Here is an 18,816-nt window from a genome sequence, read left to right as displayed (position 1 = left end):
ACGTTTGTAGACTGCAAAAATATCCTGCTTGGATCATTTTCCAGGTGTTGGGAGGGGAAGAGGACAGAGGTCTAACCTTTTTTCCGCAAGAGCGTCCGTCATTCCATGTGTACGATCCGCTGGAGAGTTCGCTGCATGCACTCGACAGCGACAGCTCGCTGCTGCTACAGCTGCTGCGCGGGTACATGGGAGGAGGAACCGCGATCTGGCTCAGACACGTTCCCACTGGGAGGCCGGCCTTCCTGTTTAACTGGAGCTCCTGGTGGGGCAACAAGGTGAAATACTGGGTAAGCGCAATGAAGATGCAACACATTTTCAGCCCAGTGATGATTAATTCTCCAACTCTTTATATCAAAACAATCAATGATAATGGATTGAAACTGTATCTGAATACGCTTCAGTCTGACATGGAATCACTTAATAAAAGCTGGCCTTTGTATCACTGATGCAGAGTCTGTCATGTGGTTTTGTAACCGCCGTCCTGACTGTGGCTGTCTTGCATTCTTGGAGGGGAAAACAGAGAACTTTCAAGGATTACTGCATAATACATAAGATGACTAATGTAGCAGCGAGTCCCATGGAGTCATTTTTGCAGATGGCGGCTCTCAATCGATGATTTTCTGGTAATATGACAAGGATTCCATCTTAGAGACGGGTGAAACCAACAGCTCTTCCTGCCCAGCCAGAGGTGGGGTCACGCTTCAGATGGAGGGGTCAGTATTTTAATATCTTTTAATGATTTCTTCAGGGGTTTGGTAACGTTACCTGGACACATTATGCCCAGAATAAAAATAAAGAAAGCTCACGTTAGAGGATGAGTCGAAGTTTCTGGAAAGCAGGAATGTCTTGCTTCTCTCCAGCTCCAGAAGTAAATCTGCTGAGGACAGATCCATGATCCGAGAGTGCAGCTTCTGAAAGCCAGAGGACATGCTACGGTCAGAGGTCATGTCAGAGTCAGGAACAGGCAGGGAACCCGGAAACAGTCATGAGACTTTTAGATTATTAACATAAAGAAATTAAATGATTGAGATGAGACAACAGAGATAGAAAACAGCATTTATGAAGGTTCTTATTGAGGTCTCACAGAGGTCTTGACAAAAGAGCGACAGATTTTCCTCCTCATCAATCCCCACAATCTGATCATGATGAGTTTCCCGTGCTGAGATTGAGTCAAAAGAATGAACATCGACGCTTCCTCAGAGGGTGTACATGAAAATGAAGATCTAGCTGATGGATTTTAGCTTCTGCCTAGTTAATTTCACACTCCTGAAGGAACCAGCAGAAGAAAAAGAAGAAAGGGCACCTTCAACAAATGGAGCATCAAAAGTTTCAACTTCCGCACATGTGAATCTCTCACGTCCTGACGGGGTGAATCGATTCCTCTTCCAGTGAAAAGAGAAAAACAGTTTGTAGCAATGGTGAAAGCTTATCAGCTGTTTCAGTCAACAACCTGCATCGAGTCGCCTGAGGCCATAACAAACGTCTCGCTGACTCTCGTCCTCCACTCACAGAGAACAGCAGCTGCAGGAGGTGATGGTGGACCCAGACGGGACCTCTGAGACGTTCTTCAACTTATGAAGAAGAGGAACGACCTTCAGGATTGATGGAACTCCAATTAAAAAAATGGGCATCGTTTTCGTTTTACTGCTCTGGTTCTTCTTCTAAAAAAAGATGTGAGCAGTCGAGGTTCTCGCAGGAGCTCTGATCTTATCAGGAGCGTGCTGGATTTCACCTCCTCAGCACCTCATCAAGGATTCAGTCGATAGTGTCGCAGGGTCGCAAACAGGGAATCTCACTGGAGGGAACTGGAGATGACGAGGTTCAAGGACGAGTTCAAGGTCAAAAATGTCTTAAAACATTATGAAAGACGTTTGGAATCAACAAACCATCACCACACATGAGCCGCTGCCACGAGGGATCCATGTTCACCCGACCGCCCAGTCGAGAATTTATCATTATATTAGTGTTATTGTTATTTTCATCATTATTATGGTTGTTTTAGTATTAATATTGATATTGTTCAAGGGAAAATGAAGATTTCTTCTGGGAAAAACTCCAGAATCAGAATCATATAAACTCTAAAAAGGACCAGCAACAACAGTTTCACGCACGGATCAGCATTCGGCGTTAACAGGCAGCCGACACGCCGCTGAGGTAACATCTGATCCTTCGGCGGTTCCATCCTTTTTTAATAACACAGTCGTAAAGGTGCTCAGCTGCCTTCACGGTTCACATCTATTCACCGTTCTGTGAGCAATGCCGCAGAAACCCCGCCGGGAACCAAAGAACCATTAATCACTGATAAGGAAACACGACTCTCGTCGTTTTGCTGGAGTCTCCGACAGCCAGAAAAAGAGAGGAAATTTCAGTTCTGCTGTTACAGACGGGATATTAATGATAAAAAAATCATCTTAATATTTAATGTATGTGTGAGTGTGCAAGTGTGTGTGGTGGGGTCCTCCATCTAACTGTGAGATTATTTGTTAAAAATATTAAATGAAATCATTATCATATATTCAAAGGGAAGATTGATGAAAGTCTTAATACTTAAAAAAGTGTGTGGTTTTTATTCCTGCCCGTTTGAATGAAAGTGGTGTCCGCCACTCGTTAATAGCTGAGCTGTCTGCCTGTAGGTGACGCACCTGGAGGAGCAGGTCTGAGGCGGGCCGTATCCGCTGCTGGAACAGGATGCTCATGGCCCGGTTCTGCTGCTCCAGGTCAAAAACTCGAGTTCGCAACTTCAGACACTCTTCTCTTAGATCCTGCGAGTGAATCACACAGGTTCGCGATGAAAGACACCAAAAGTCTGAGATTCAATGACAATGTCACGTTTGACTGAAGAACACACCAACCTTCTGGGTGAGGAGCGCCTGAACCACCTGATTGGCCACCTGGAAGAGAAGAACAAGGCGTTTTGGTACAGAGGTGACCCTCAGGGCTGGTGTCTCACTTCATATATTTATCTTCTCTCTCAGCCATCTGATGGCGGCGCCCCGACACCTCCACCATCAACTACAGACGCAGCGCCAGCAAAGGACTGGATCTGATTACCGCTCATCGACTGTTCATTAATACGGCGTGAGGCTCTCCGGCTCACATTCATCTGTTCAATGATGCGAGCAGAGCGGAAGCGCGGCCAAATGAAACCCGATCGAACCACCAACACCCCAGTTTGATTTGTTGGTACCAGTCTGACACGAGCAATTAAACAGTGAGGAGCTGGAGCAGCGCCGCGGGGTCACGTGACACAAAGAGTTGCTCAAGATGCTAACAACATGACGTTATTCTCAGACGGACTGAGGCATAACGGTGAAATGGGCGCCTTTTCCCAAGTCGTGGTATTTTTATTCCATATTTATTCCATCTTTAATAACCCGGCTGCAGGCTTTGGTGTGATTTAGTTGCTGCAGCTGTAGAAATAATCATCTGTCTGCTTCCTCTAAACGCCACCGCTGAGGTAAACAGTCGAGTCGTGAGGGTCCGACTAATGAGGACTCGGAGGTGACCACGGTGGGGAGGCAAGGGAGCCGGATTTCACGCATTTTTGGGGTCATTTGTGTATTGTGCATTCGTCTGTTCGTAAAGACAAATCAAAGGTTTTGTTTCGGCTGACGACTCACCTCATCCAGACAGCGTTCGTACTGCTCCCTCTGGCTGTTGTTCTCCAAGGCCAAGGCTGAGTTCTGCTCCTGCAGGAATCACACAATCACACAGCCAGGTTACCTTCACATCCAGCTCCGCGCGGCAGCCGCCGCGCCTCGCAAAGGTCAGATGTCAGCGTGGAGCCGAGAAGACCAATAAGGAGCGGGCTGAGCGGCGGGCTGAGAAAGGTCAGCGGAATGAGAGTTATGAATGCTGAACTTTGGGCCGCTGCAGGCCTCTGGGACTTTGGAAAGCTAATAAGAAGATCTCCTCCACTTGGTGAGCCTGGAGGCCCATTGATCTCTGGGAGTTCCTAATTTGTCAGCGGCGAGCGGTGCATTAGGAGCTGTCAGGCGGCCTCGCTCCTGTGCCCTTCAGGAGAAAGAACCATTCCCTGGACGCAAACACAATTACAACCTACATCCTTCCAATTAACACGCCTGGCTAATGTCCTCCAAGCCGATGATGAACAAATTAAGGTCCAGTTTTCCTATGGTGGCAGTCAGAAAAAATTAGAATGGCAATTGGACATCTGAGTAATTTGGACACTTGCAGAGTTGTGTTTTGTCTGCTCTGGGCTGCCGTAGAGACACGGTGCGCTCACACCCACATGGAGGGGGACCCGCATCCATCTAATCTCTTACTGCTACAAAAACAAAGGTATTAGCACCTGCTCGTGCTCAATTTCTGGGATGATCCAAAGAAAAATCTACTCTGGACAAATGATGAAGTCACATGACACAGCAAGAGATTTATCGTTCTTCAAATCGGACTTCATGTAAATATTTTGATCGCAGCAGAGCAATGAAAAAGTTCCCAATCTGAAACTGCTGCACCATGGCAACAGGCAGCGGAGCTCTTTATATGGACGAGACGGCTCCAGAGGTCTGTGTCGAGAAGCTGTGAGAGGAAATGACACCACGCAGCAGGAGTTCAGCATGGCAGCAGCAGAACCCGCAGCACTTTCAGAACATTTAAACACAAGTTCTCAGACGAGTGAGGATGGAGGGAAGAACCAAGTGGTACCGAAACATCGCAGGACGCTAGGACGACTTTACCTCCAGAGCTTTGAGGCGCTCCAGAAGAGGCTTGGTCATGTTGTCTTCTTCTGCTTGGTTGTTGTCAACATCAACTTCTGGCTCATTCCCAGCAGCAGGGTGGTCCTTAGACACCTCCTCCGAGAGCTTCTCCTACAATAGAGAGGACACATGAGGTTAGAGGAAGAAGAGGAAGAGGAAGGAGGAGGAGAAGAAGAAGAATAAATTAAAGGCGAATCAAAAACCTGAGCAGATGGGAAAAGTGTGACACGACTGTTTCGGAGGAAAGACAAGAAGAGAGATGGCAGACAGGATGTCAGCCTTCATTCCTGTGGTCAAGTTGTCTGAAGAGCGTCAGTGACCTTGAGGCTTTGCTTCTCGCCATCTGTCCTCATTCTGTCTGCGCTTGATTTGTCTCTTCCCCTTTCTTTCTGTCGACTTCCCGAGGACCGAGATAACGAACTACGACTGATGATTCGCGTCTGGCTCGGCTGGCTGCTCGTGATGATGTCGGATGTTTTTGCTTTATAATAATGCTGCTGCAGGAGTGTGTGAAGCGTTTAGGTCCATTAAGGATCACCTGCATGGACAGGCAGGACGGCATGGACGAGGGGGAAACCTCAGCCCTCCTGCGGCCATTTCAGAAGATTGACGTTGTCTGCTGTACCAACAGTTACATGAAATTCACCAGTCATCATCTTTATCCACATTTTAGCTTTGATTTTTGTGAGATTACACGCTACATTGATTGAGCAGAACATTGTTTCTGCTAATCAGTACTTCCCAGAGCTAACAATGCTAACCAGAGTTACCCAATGTTACCCAGTGCTTCCCAGAGCTAACAATGCTAACCAGAGCTAACCAATGTTACCCAGTGCTTCCCAGAGCTAACATGCTAACCAGAGCTAACCAATGTTACCCAGTGCTGAGCAGAGCTCAATGGTATAAAGGAAAAGTTCAGCAGATTTAAAGATGTTGACTTCAACCTCATTTCTAACTTTTGTCACATGAGGAACTCTATTTGACAGGATCTTGGGCAGAGAGCAGCTTACCTTGTAGGCCTTCATGATGTCCACAGCCGTCTGCTCCAGGATTCCTGGATTCTGTAGCAAGGACCGTACTGTCTCTTCCATCCTGCACACAGAACTTCAGGTTAGCTGAAGAAAAGAACTGCTCATTCAGTCATAAATCCTGGAATTCATCCTCAGGAGACAATTTATATGCACAGAGCTGACATTATCGCTGGATTAGACCTTTTTATCCAAAAAGATAATAGGGCTGAATGAAGCATACTCAATGATCTTGACTCTAGTGTCAGGCTCTGGACTGGTTCTGGCTCTGGACTGGTTCTGGTTGAGCCATCAGCAGATGCTACAATCACATGTTGGTCCAAAGTGAGTCAGTCTGATCCACATCAGACCACAGAACTACCTGGATCATCTGTTCAGAATTATTAATAACTCCACTCTTTAAGGGGTGCACTTCCGCCCCCTACTGGTTGGGATTTGGTAATTACAGTTGCAATTTAAAAAAATCATTTAAATCCTGAAGTGACTAAAACCTGTCAAATGTTGTTTTTATTGAGTCAATTGACCTGAGCCTGTCTGTGTGTTACAGAATGTGATCTTCCTGTTCCTGCATGTCAGTGGGTTACAACAAGAAAAGCGGCGTGTGTCGGCCTCGCCATCTGTCCAGGATGAGACATCAAACCATCTGTAATCATGTCGCTTGCTGCTGGTTGAGCTGTCAGTGGCGCAGCTGCTCCACTTCCTGCTCTGGCCTTAATCAGCCGACAGGGAGAAGGTGACAGCAGCAGTTCTGGAGTCACAAATCAGCTGTTGGCCTGAGTGAGTGAGCCACCCTCACACCTTTTTATGGAACCAAAACATCTGCACCTTCTGACTGAGTCTGGTCAAAGTTTTATGATCTTCACATTTGTGCCAAAAGCAGGTGATCGGAAAAAGACATTTTTTGAACTTTCAAAGCATCTTGCTGTCCGCGCTCGTCTTCTTCTGAGAGGTTAGTGCTGTTGAGTGACCCGGAGGGCCTGGGCACGTTTGAAACCCAGAGCAAAACATGCAAATTTAAGACCTTAATTTCTCATGTCACAACAGTTACAAGTTTGCTTTCTTCACATTTTCCTCAAGAAAATAAAGAATCTTTACCTGCCACTAAAGTCTGTTGGTGGTCTGTTGATAAAGTCACGTCTCAAAACACACCGAGATCTTGGTCAACACGCAACAAGACGCCCCCTAGTGGTCTTTCCGAGCAAGTCAACTCTCAGATGCGTGATTAAACTTGAGAAAGTCCATCTCCCCGCCCCCACCCGAACTCCTTCCCATGAACACAGATCTATAAGTGTGTGTGGAGCCCCCTCACTCAACGTCAGACAGACTAAGTCCATCCTGTGAAATCAGGAAGCGAATGCATCAACAGTGTGAATTCAGCCTGTTGGTATGTGAGAGTGAGTCTGCTGAGCACCGAAGATGGATGGAGTTTAGCAGAGAGGTGACAAAGCCCGAGGCAGGAAAGACGAGTGTTCGAACTCCATCATCGTTAAGGTCCTAATCAATCTCCAGCGGTTGACGTGCACTTTATATGAGCCATCTCTGGCGAGCAGCGGTGAAGACGGCGATTCATCAAAAGCGACTTTATTAAAAGCGTTCCATCATCGGAGAATCACACTGAGACAGCATGGACACTTAGCGTTAGCATTTAGCACCCGTCTGCCATCCACATGTGTCAGTTATCGCACTCACAGCCTGCGCGTATCATCTGCTACGGCCACTCGGAAACGTACCCCCTCTTGACTTTTGCTCCATCATTCAAGGTCTTTTTCTGGACAACAGCCAGACAGGCGGTGCAGACGTCCCTGACATCCATACGGAGGCTCGCTCCACACTGACCCTGATGTGGACGATGTAATGTGGGTGTCTGGCTGAAAATAGGCCACCCGGTCATCGACCGCTCGTGGCCCTGGGGCCGGCAGCCCAGCAGCCAGGCCTCCAGCGCGGGTGCTGCTCTCATTTTACACTTCCTGTGTCTCCGGCGTGTAATTATCCGACACCCTTCGCGTGTAAATGCAGCGATCTGGCAGGCAAAGACTTTCCCATATGTCCCATGTTAAGCCCTCTCCAGAGGAGGAGCCCCCCCCCTGCTGGGAGACAAGCCGGCCACTGGTCTGGGATCAGTTGAGGAATGTAAGGACTGAGGACGGGGACAGCTTCTCTTCTGTGCTGTCATGTGATCAACAGGATTTGGCTCCACAATAAATAAACACCTTTTTTGTTGCTGAACGCCGGGACGCGACCCTCCTCTCCGTGGTAACGATCAGTCACGCCCTGCAAAATACACACTTCCAACAGCCAGAACAAGAGTCCGACATTTCTTCCGCAGCATGTTCTGGTTTTTATGTCCCCTCTGACCGTCAGAGTGAGCATCGACAGGCAGCACAACCCGCCGATTCACTGCATAGATAATTGGCAAATGTCTCAAGGGTCTCCATTCGCACCGCTGACCGCTGACCTCTGACCCCGTCAACAAGGTCCACATGTCAGAGAAAACAGAGCGTGCAGCCTTTGACCTCTGTGACCCCTCCGGACTTGTTTCATACTGTTGGATGTCAAAGAAAAAAGTCCCAACCAGAGGAGAGTCTCCTGGATTTAAAGCCACTGGGGCTGATTCAGGTTCCACGCGGTCTCCCTCTAACAACGAAGCACTTCATTAAACAGGAAGCGGCGTGTATTCGTCTGCACGTGCGCACCAGAGCAGCAGGGTTTAAATTAGACGTCTGGCTTCAGGCAACAAGACTTCATTCACTCTGAGGAGAAATGAGCCAGTAAAACCTGGGGTGGGGCTGCTCCTAAAACTGCCCCGGGATCTGCACTTCAGGCAGGAATGAGGAAGGAACTTCAAAGGGCCGGAGCCACGCCCACGTCGCCCGCATGTGCCGCCTCGAACAAGCTCCCGATTCATCCGACCAAATCCTGCGGCAGGAATTGAAAAGTGTTTCCTGGCAGGATGATTAGAGGACTGATCTGCAGACGAGCGCAATCAGCCCGTCCAAACAGCAGGAAGCGCTCGGCCGTGCCTGCACGGTTGCCAGGCGATGGCGTCTACCTCTCCAGCTCGCCCTGGAGGCGGTCTCTGTCCATAGTAACAGCACCAGTTGGACCAGTCCTGTTGGTTTGGGACGCTTCTGTGAGACAGCAGTCTTCCAGTTGGTTAATGACGACAGACGGGGCGGCGCACACGCGCAAGTGCGAGCAGCTAAAAGAAGAACCTAAGCCTCGGTGAGCACATGGAGGAGGCGTGTCCTGTCCAATAGGGGCCAAAGGTCAGGGAGACGTGTTTCAGCAGCTCTGTGACCGACTTCTGCTCCTCTCGTTTGTTTTTTCTATTTCTGCTCCATCTGGCGCCGTGGCTCAGAGCCAGGGAGCCGTGGCTCATTCAGGTCCACATGCTGAAGACAGGCAGACGGAGGGGCAGGCACGTTTGGACCCTAAGAGTCCCCCCCCCCCCCCCCCCGCAAAGTCCAGACAACGGTGACGATGAGGAAAAGAAACACACACCACTCCTCACTACACAGCCTTGATGAAGTTCCGAAGGGAACCTTTAGAGCCGTTCATCACGTGACCCAGGCGTTGTACCATCAACGAGCAGCGTTGGATGGGACCTACCTGGAAAACTGCTGCTGGAGTGAAACCATCTGAGCTCGGCCCAGCTCGGAATCGTGTGTCACTTCCCGGAGACGCTTCTCGCTCTCCAGACGCAAACGTCGCTCTTCCTCGAGCTCCAGGATCAGCTTTTCTCGCTGTGGACACACAAAAAGGAGCTCCGGTCACTTAGGAACCTTTGAGCTCTTCCAGCTCTCCCAGGGTCGAGGTTTTGGTGTGCAGAGGTCATCACCATAGATCTCCACAGATCACACACACACACACACACACACACACACACACACACACACACACACACACACAACACACACACACACACACACGCACACACACACACTCTAGAGTGAGTGAGTCGGCCTCTCTTATTTTGTGCACTCACTGTATCCCATAATGCATTGTGGGAAAACAACTGATGCCAAGCAATGGATCAATCACATGACCTGTTAGTGAACGAGGGAGTCATTTCAGATCCAGCTCAGACCGACTGTTGCAGAGTCTCCCTGCCAGGTTTACTAGCATGACAACAGAAATGCCAGTTTATGTTAATTGTTAACAGGCTAAATGTTGCACCTGTTGGCTAAAATGAAAATCACCTGTTTGGCTTTCAGAACATTTGTCATGGCGACACCTAGTGGTTTAAAGGACGTCCTCCATCCATCCATCCCCACATCCCTCTATCCATCCATCTTCTTCCACCTTTTGTGGGGGTCTCTGTTTGGACCCGGACCAAACTCACACAGAGAAACCCTCTGCACCCCACCAACCCCCCACCAAAAATAAATTACTATCATCATCACACATGCAATAAAGTTAATTTAAAATGAATTATAAAGTCCTGTTGAATTTTTGATCGAGGTGAAAATCTGTTCCTGCCAAAAAGCGTATTTTTAAATGTTAAATATTGTTTGAAAATGGCCGATAGATCGTTTTTTGGTTGCATTTGTCACCTGCGCCACATTTATCTTTATTACACAAAGTGAAAATATAATCTAGTTTCATCCATCTGGTCTGCGACGTAATAACGGCACTTGGACTCTTCGGGTCAGGAGATTTTTATGTTTGTTTGTTTTTTTTCTCAAACGTAGTAAATTGAACGTCTCCCTGCTTCCACTCTTGATACTGTCTGGTTTTCTCCTCCAGGGGGCGACATTCTCCCGTGAAAACAGCCAATCACAGCCCGAGAAGAGAGAAAAACCAGCTGCTGGGATTTAATCTGTCGTCGACTGGTTTGATCTTTCATAAAAACGGTATCTGGAGGGTGAAGAGAAATTATTTCTAATTTATTCACAATATCTAATTTAAAAATATATACATACATACAGGATCTCAGAGAGTCTTTGTCATCGCTGACTCAGTGCTTAATTAGAAGGAGAATAAATTAAAGAAGAAGCTGTGGTCTTCAACCGTATGTTCGTGCATTAACGTGCGTGTGTGGGCGGATGCTATAATCCCTGCATTAGACACACACACAGACACACACACACACACACACACACATACACGCATGCACACATGCACACACAATTCAAAAAGCAGACCTTCATGTAGCTAACACGAAAACCAGACACAAAAGCAACACAGCTTCTTTTATAAATAATATATATTGCTTTGTGTGTGTGTGTGTGTGTGTGTTTTATTCCCTTGGGAGACCATCAAATCCATTATCATGGAGAGTCACTGTATTAGAGCACGGCACCTCTGGCAGTACACACACCCGTCAGGAACACGTTCGGTCATTAATCAAGAGCCTGGCAGCCCTGAGCCGCTCAGACTGTGGTGAGTGTGTGATGGCGACGGCATGAAAAGGAGGCTGTCAGCACTCATCACTAGAAGACGGACCCCGTCTCAGCCTCAGGGCCGTGTCCATGCCTGATAAGGGCCATACGCAGCACCTGAGTCTCCTCCATGCTGCCCCTCGTCATCCCACAGCTGTCAAAAAGCTCCTTCAGTGCTCAGAAAATGGACCGGAAGGACTGCTTTATCTGGTGAAAGCAGGCCGTTTAAAAAGTCATTGATCAAACTGATGACTTTGGCTTCATTTAATCAGCCAGACTCAATGAGTGCTCTTGACTTTTTGTGCTTCAAAGACAGACAAAAGCATCATGAGAACAGTGGAACGGGATGGTATGGAAATACGGACAAAGCCGATCCAGGATAGAACAGTACGGATCGGGATGGTACGATACAGGACGGTAGCTTTTGTATTGCCTGGATGTGGGTTTATGGGTGCGGGGGTTTGAGGGACACGTTATCTGCTCGCTGCAGTGTTGAAAAACTGAGCCCTGAAGCCTCCAGGAACACCAGAAAGATGGAGCGAGCGAGGGGACTGGACTGGGATAATCCCAATTTCAAATGGAGCTTAGTGCCATCCTCCCCTCCCCCCTCTGGTGCTCTCCTGCTGTCTGGCACGGATAGTTCTCTCTTTCTCTGTCTCTTTCTCTGTCTCCGTCTGGGTCTGTCTGCTGTCTTTCTCACTCTGTCTCATCTTTCTCTCTCTCTGTCTGTCTGTCTGTCTGCCTGTTTCCCTGTCCGTCCACCCGTCTGTCCGTCCGTCCTTTGCTCAGGGACCCAGCAGCATCACAGTCCCATCGCTGATGTGGTTTTGTGTCACTTTAAACTCGCTGTTTCAGTGTGGGAATGTTTACAAGATGAGATGCCGGCACTGACTTCCTGTTGCTGGAGTCACATGACGCAGCAGCAGGAATTCTGAGCATGACTGTGGACGGTAAAGGCTCTTATGGTGGTAGCACGAGCGCTAAAGGTCAAAGGAGATAAAGTTTGCATGACCTCTGACCTCTTTCTGAGCAGTAACAGGTGCTCACGCTCATCTTTTGATCAGAGGGCGAGGTCATGTGACTCCAGGAGCAGCTTCATTTTCAAAGAACCGGAAACATCAAGAGCTTCAAAGTGCTGAAAGATGCTCCACAGGCTACAGGCGTGAAGCTGGAAGTGAAACTCTCTTCAACTTGGGAACATCAGTGTTCTGGTTTCAGGGGCAACCATCAACGCAGGCGGAACCCTCAACCTTCTGTCAGCAGCTCCGCTGATCCCGGATCGGTTTTAGATCTGACCTCAAGCTCACATTCAAACGATAAAACCGAGCACTCACCATCGCTCCTTCGCTTTGGCAGCGAGAAACTTCCCTCTGCAGGCGGGCCATGGCGAGCTTCTCCCTGGAAAACAGAGAAGAAGGGTGATTTTTGGGGGGTCACAGGTCGTTTCATCAGAGAGAACCCCCGTTGGACGAACCACAGCCAGCCAGCTGAAAACACAGCTGGAGCGTTCGCTAACCACAAAACACAGACGGCTCACAAGACAAAACACGAGGAAACAAGAAGACAGTGTCCTCACACAAGAAACCCTGTGTGTGTGTGTGTGTGTGTGTGTGTGTGTGTGTTGTGTGTGTGTGTGTGTGTGTGTGTGTGTGCGTCCACAGCTGGTGTGATCCACCAGCTGAGACTTTAACAGGGAAATTCTTGGCAGATAACATCCAGCAGTTTCCTGGCAGCTCCATGTTCTCGGGCTGTGTGACGACACAAGAACCAGCCTAAACACACGCGTCGCTTGTGACACGGAGGTCAAAGGTCACAGAAACAGGACAATAACCCCAGGGACCTTCTGGATCGTACTGAACTCGGAGACAGCTTTTTGGTTCTTCCAGGACGAAGAAGACGAGATGGCGTGCTGCTGCGGCGCCCTCTGTTGGCCGCACAGATGCGGCGCAACAGGTATTACAGGTGAGATTCTGAAACACGACCTCGTCTCTCACGTCTCACAGCCGTCCACAGCCTGAAAATGCCCAAACTCCCCCCTGACTCACGTCTCAGCCGGGACCTGACCCATCCCACCGGTTAAGACGGAACCGAATATCGGGCCGAGGTAACACACCTGGCGAACCGTCCAGCAGCAGCAGCAGTGCGAGGCGCTCCACGCCCAATGACACATGGCTGCTCCTGCCGTGTCCACGAAGGCAGCGTCTCTGGAAGCCGTCAGAGCTGCTGCTGTTTGGTTAAACTGAGCCGTCCTGGCATTCCTGCCGTCTGTGTTATGGCTGACTGTCACACCAGGAAGGGTTAACGTCTGCTCGGGGGTGTTCCAGGAGAGCCACGGCGAGGAACCAACGGCAGCTCCAAATACAGAGCGCGCTGATAATTACAGTCATTCAGGAGGCAGCTAAAGGTGTCTGGAGAAGAAGGCCAGCACAGACACGCCACCTCTCCTGTCTGAACCGAGATCTCGTGGCTCCTGAGGACACGGGTGGGTTTCACGCTCTATTTCACCAACCTCAGGAAACTGAGTGAAACCAGAAAAGGGGCCTTTTTTTAATGATGGCTAAAAAGAGGCCAGGGACACGGCTGCTATCTGAGACCCCCCGTGAACCCTAATCCAACTTTTTGCTCATATTTAGATCCAGAAAGGAGTTATTTTGAGATAAATCAGGCCATGTGCTCTATCCTGCCTTGTGGTTAACTTGTCGTGACACATTTGAGCGTCTTTTCACAGTTATTCATAAAATGATACATCATAAGTGCCTGAAGGCAACATGATTTCAGAAGCCAGAGGAGGAAAATCCTTCAGCGTGGCAGGAAACAAATCTGTTTAGTGAATTCAGTCCTCACCGGGACTAAAAACAAATGACTTTTTAAACATTTTCAGCTTGGGATGGAATCACGAATGTGATTTACAACGTCCCCGCTTCTCTGCAATGAATTTCCTTCTTCGTTCAGAACAAAGTGGGATAATTATGTTTGGTCCTCAAGAAGCGATCAGCTGATCTCATCGTGACTCTGGAGGATCATTTCTTTAGCCTCTAGTTTGGCCGAGCCTTCAGTTATCAGGATCCTGGCTGTAGACCCAGCTTCCTGTCCAGCTACAGGATGATGACTGTCTGTCTACTTTAAGATGAAGCTGAAATATTTCCTCTGTGAGAGTGTTTACAGTCATTCTGCCATGGTCAGTACACTCGCTAAGCTAATGTTCATAGTTGGAACATGAGCAGCTAACAGTTAGCCTCATCTAAACTCTGCTGGTAGGCCGAGGCTGCCGGGCTACAGAGACACGTATGCCAGAAACAGATCAGGGTTTGAGTTTCACCTGTTGAGCTGAGCCAAAGTCTGTGGTTCACCTGTTCCTATGATGGTTTTACTGGTGTGGGCTGTCTGTGATGTGTTCTGTTTCGGCGCAGAGCTCCTGAAATGTGACTCTGACATTCTGGAGCTTTCTTCAGCCACACGCCTCAAGGCTCGCCAGCTTTCTTCGCCTGTGGCGCAGCAGCAGCTCGGCCCAGTTTCCCGCCACAGTTTTTCCTCCAGGCTCAGACAACGCGGCGACAGTTAGCTTCAGATGGCGCGCACGCGAAAGCAGGGTCTGTCATTACAAGGCTTGTGGTTGAGGAGGCTCCAGCGTAGCTGCTATAAACAACACAAAGCATCAATGTGAACTTTTTTGTCGAATCAAATTACGGCCAGTTTGACGGCTGCAGGAGGAGCGCTGCTATGCATTTATGTATTAGCGCCTGCTCTCCTGCTGTGTTTCCAGCTCCGATGGCACGCAAACCCCGCGGCACTCAGGCCACTCTGGACACATTTGGCTCCCACCCTGGACGGGTCATCCCCGTCTTTAATCCGCCTGTGGCTCCTGTTATGTAAGCTTCTGTAGCCATCCTCATGCTTTGCAGCAGGACAACGGGCTCGTTGAGGCGTTTGATAAGTTATTACATCCAACCCAGACCGGATGGGAACACAGATCAATCAGCAGGTCAAATCCCTCAGCAGGACCCCCTCCCCCCAACACCCCCTAACCCATCTAGGCGTTCCCACAGTTGGTTCCTGACCCTCACGGCTACAGAGGAAAAGCAGCCGCCACCCAGGCGGCAGCCTTACCTCACCGCTGCAGACCATCAATTATTGAGGAGGTGAAACACGATGAGCTTCTGCTGCTGCATGCCAAGAGCACCTTTGTCCTGCAGCCTTGTGGCCCTGACTCGGAGGCAGACGTGTCAACAGAGGACCTTTCTGCCGACACCCTGACCATGAAAACAACCAAACTGCCGTGGATCTAACCAGCTGTTACCAGTGGAGATGCGGTCATGGTCTCGTGCTTCACAAGCGGCTGAATTAGAGCCGTGACAGTCAGTGTTGTCATGGTTTCAACGGGAGTCACAAGACGCAGAGCAAAACCACATGAGCACATCTGCTCAGAGCACTGGTTCAGGTCAAGAGGTGAGCAGCGGCATCAGGTGACCCCCCCGAGTGTCCGTCTGAAGTCCAGATTCGGTCGCCGGTTTGGACTCGTCCCTGCGTCACAAACAAACACGCGCCTCGCTCCTCAGACGCTCCTCCACCGCAGACACGTCCGCTCGTCCCCTGTTTGGTTTTGGTCAGACTGGAATGTGTCTGTGGGCTTGGAAACAATTGAGGTCAGAATAAGAAAACACAGAAGCAGCCGGTCAGGCTGATCCAGGCTGGGCCGGGGCATTCCTCACAGCAGCCTCGCGGAATTCCTCCTGTCACATTTTTGCTGCTTCAGGAGTTTGGAGGTGAAGTGTGTGTCTTTAAAACATCTGTCTGAGTCTGAGGCTCTCGAGCTTCTTTCCCAAAAACCTGTTCAAACTCGCGTGCTATCGGCATTTGAGGACAGTGTGAACGTATGAATCGGTATTCAGACCCGGGTCGTTTCACCCTGCGGTCAACGTGGGTTTTTTTCGGCTCGGCTCTCGTTGGCCTGCTGTGAATTTCCACTGGCCCGACGTCATTGAATCGCACTGGAAGCTGATCGACATGCTGCTGTCATGGACTCAGCATCTCATTGGGAGTTTTTTTCATCAGCACTGAAATTTTTCCCTTTTTAAGATGCAACAAAGGTGACATTTCGAGGTCAGAGAGCTTCCTCAACGCCATTTTGCTCGCTCTTGTAATTTTGTTATTATTAGATCACGAACTTTACGATGTCCAACAGGAGGCGGCCCCACCTCTGGTGAGGAAAACCCCAGGTCTGCTTGTGGTGTAAATATCGGCAGGTGAAGCATCACTGAGTCCAGTGATGCGAGAGGGGAAATAAAGACAGGAAACCTCTGCTGTCGTCACCTGGACTCCAAACACAACCACACGCGTTTACTGTCGTCGCCTTTTTCTGTGAAACCCCCACACTTCTGTTAGCCTGCAGTCCAGAGCAGCTAACATCTTACTATTGAGCGGTGGTCCTCCTCCTCCTCCTCCTCTCCTCCTCCTCCTCCTCCTTTGCAGACACACGTGTCCAACTGACTGAGGGAAGATCCTGTAGATGTATGGAAACAGCACGGGAGCAACACTGACATGACACCTGAAGACCAGCACACGTTTCAGAGACGTGTCCAATCAAATCAGGCTATGACGGGCAAACAGACTCTTCTGCAAATTCTCTAGTCTCAAAAGCAGCAGGCCGACGTGTCAGGAACACAGCCACGTAGGGTTAAAGGTCAGGGACACAAGTGCTCACAGATGCACCCTCCACCCCTCCCCCCCCCAGCTCCAGGGCTGACTGCTGAGTCTTCCTTGTGTCTTTGGAGCATTTTTACTGAGTCACAAGACAATTTTAAAGTTTTGAACTCTGCTACAGTTTCGCCACCATGTTTCGGATGTTTCAGACGTTGGCGTGATGCCGTCTGTCTGGCCACCAGATCAGATGCTGCTCGGTGATTTACGAGCACGGGGGGCAGGAGGTGAGGCTCGCCAGCGTCCTTCAGCCACTTTAACGGCGGCTCTGTTAAACTCGTCACGCCAGACAAAGCCTGAAACAGGAAAAAGCCTCTGATCTGAAAAGTGTGTCAGCAAGAAAACAAGGACAACATATTATCTCGTGAACTGTTGGCTCGCACGTCTGACCTAAAAAACAAATCCAGTTTGGGGATTTATTTTTTCTCCCCAAGAAGAATTTTCACTGGGAGAAAAGCAAACAAAGGTTTGTGCCAGCAAATCAGCTGAAGCAGCCTGGATGGAAAACAGAGCGTGACTACAAAAAACAGCCCACAAGCTCTCGCACCTCTGCACCCAGTTGGACCACTCAGAAAACCACAGGAATATTTTGTCTCATGACATCACCCTGCAGCCGGGGGGGCGTCTGGCCCAAAAACAGAACGTCTGAGGGGGTTAAAATGGGAACCGACGCTTTTCTGACCGACTTTGCCTGATTCAGCACTCTCCAAGCACATGATTAAACACATGCAGCGGCTGCACGGGCAGGTTTGTACGGGCCTGGCAGACCCGCCACACAGTTTCCTATGTGCTGTTTGGGGGGGGGGGGGGGGGGGTTGTAATTGAGCTGGAAGGCCTGCAGCCCCAGAACAGGAGCACTGGGAGATACGCAATGGTGGGAAAGGCAACGATCGGGAAGTGCTCACATGCTGAGGCCCCACAAACGGGGAAACATTCCTCAGTAATTCAGTTTGACCTGCAGCCAAAACGTCAGCTGAGGGTCACCAAATCCGTGAGGGGGGGCGAGTCAGAAGAACGAGAAGAAGGAAGAGTTGAGATGAAGTCACGCTATCATGAGCCTTTTAAACCGACTTAGAGACACAAGTAAATTCATTGAGTCTGTTTTTTTTTCCCGTTCTGGTACGATTGCAGCAGCGCTGACCACACGAAGCCGCAGCACACACACACGGCGTTCCTGTCTGTGCTTAAAAGTGGGACACGTGAGGGAACAAGGGGGGGGGGGGGGTTGTAATTGAGCTGGAAGGCCTGCAGCCCCAGAACAGGAGCACTGGGAGATACGCAATGGTGGGAAAGGCAACGATCGGGAAGTGCTCACATGCTGAGGCCCCACGAACGGGGAAACATTCCTCAGTAATTCAGTTTGACCTGCAGCCAAAACGTCAGCTGAGGGTCACCAAATCCGTGAGGGGGGGCGAGTCAGAAGAACGAGAAGAAGGAAGAGTTGAGATGAAGTCACGCTGTCATGAGCATTTTAAACCGACTTAGAGACACAAGTAAATTCATTGAGTCTGTTTTTTTTTTCCGTTCTGGTACGATTGCAGCAGCGCTGACCACACGAAGCCGCAGGCACACACACACGCCGTTCCTGTCTGTGCTTAAAAGTGGGACACGTGAGGGAACAAGGGGGGGGTAATGGTGAGCAGAAATGGTTGCTGCGGTGATGAGGATGGACAGAGTAACAGTTTTAATTCTATGAAATCAAATCCCACCACTTGACAATCCTCTTATGCTCTAATCCCCAGGTAGGTTTCAGAGCTCAAACTGCCCGCGGCTGAACACATCTGCTGAACATCGCTATGACGACAACCAATAACTCTCCAGGACGGTTTGACTGATGGAAATTGTTTGAAATAAGCAAAAACATTGGCAGGGAGGTGTTTTCACCGGTGCACGTCACCAGGCTAATTTCCGCTGTCTTCAAAATTCTTGGAGTAGCAAAAACAAAAAAGGCATTTCTCCGGCTCCCGTCCTCTCCCATGCTCTCATTTT

At 49.4% G+C, this 18,816-nt stretch overlaps 1 protein-coding gene and 1 long non-coding RNA gene across 6 annotated transcripts in view; one reads left to right on the top strand and one right to left on the bottom strand.

Moving 5' to 3' along the window:
• LOC130522274 (nck-associated protein 5-like) overlaps window positions 1–18,816 on the bottom strand; it is a 54,852-nt gene that overhangs the window by 10,719 nt on the left and 25,317 nt on the right. For all 5 annotated transcript variants that reach the window (XM_057026432.1, XM_057026431.1, XM_057026430.1 and 2 more), the window contains 9 exons: window positions 12,465–12,528; window positions 9,359–9,492; window positions 5,732–5,813; window positions 4,701–4,832; window positions 3,621–3,689; window positions 2,853–2,891; window positions 2,643–2,762; window positions 807–911; window positions 77–259 (listed from right to left, as the gene is read on the bottom strand). In XM_057026432.1, the coding sequence (XP_056882412.1) occupies window positions 77–259; window positions 807–911; window positions 2,643–2,762; window positions 2,853–2,891; window positions 3,621–3,689; window positions 4,701–4,832; window positions 5,732–5,813; window positions 9,359–9,492; window positions 12,465–12,528 (928 nt within the window). The remainder of the gene's footprint in view (window positions 1–76; window positions 260–806; window positions 912–2,642; window positions 2,763–2,852; window positions 2,892–3,620; window positions 3,690–4,700; window positions 4,833–5,731; window positions 5,814–9,358; window positions 9,493–12,464; window positions 12,529–18,816) is intronic.
• LOC130522281 (uncharacterized) lies at window positions 3,705–6,855 on the top strand. Its single transcript, XR_008949586.1, has 2 exons — window positions 3,705–5,831; window positions 6,297–6,855. It is a non-coding gene; the product is annotated as an uncharacterized LOC130522281 (long non-coding RNA).

The sequence above is a fragment of the Takifugu flavidus genome, chromosome 3 (genome assembly GCF_003711565.1).
Source record: "Takifugu flavidus isolate HTHZ2018 chromosome 3, ASM371156v2, whole genome shotgun sequence".
NCBI lineage: Eukaryota > Metazoa > Chordata > Actinopteri > Tetraodontiformes > Tetraodontidae > Takifugu > Takifugu flavidus.
Note: the sequence above shows the minus strand (reverse complement) of the source record. Positions and strands in the feature narration are given on the sequence as shown.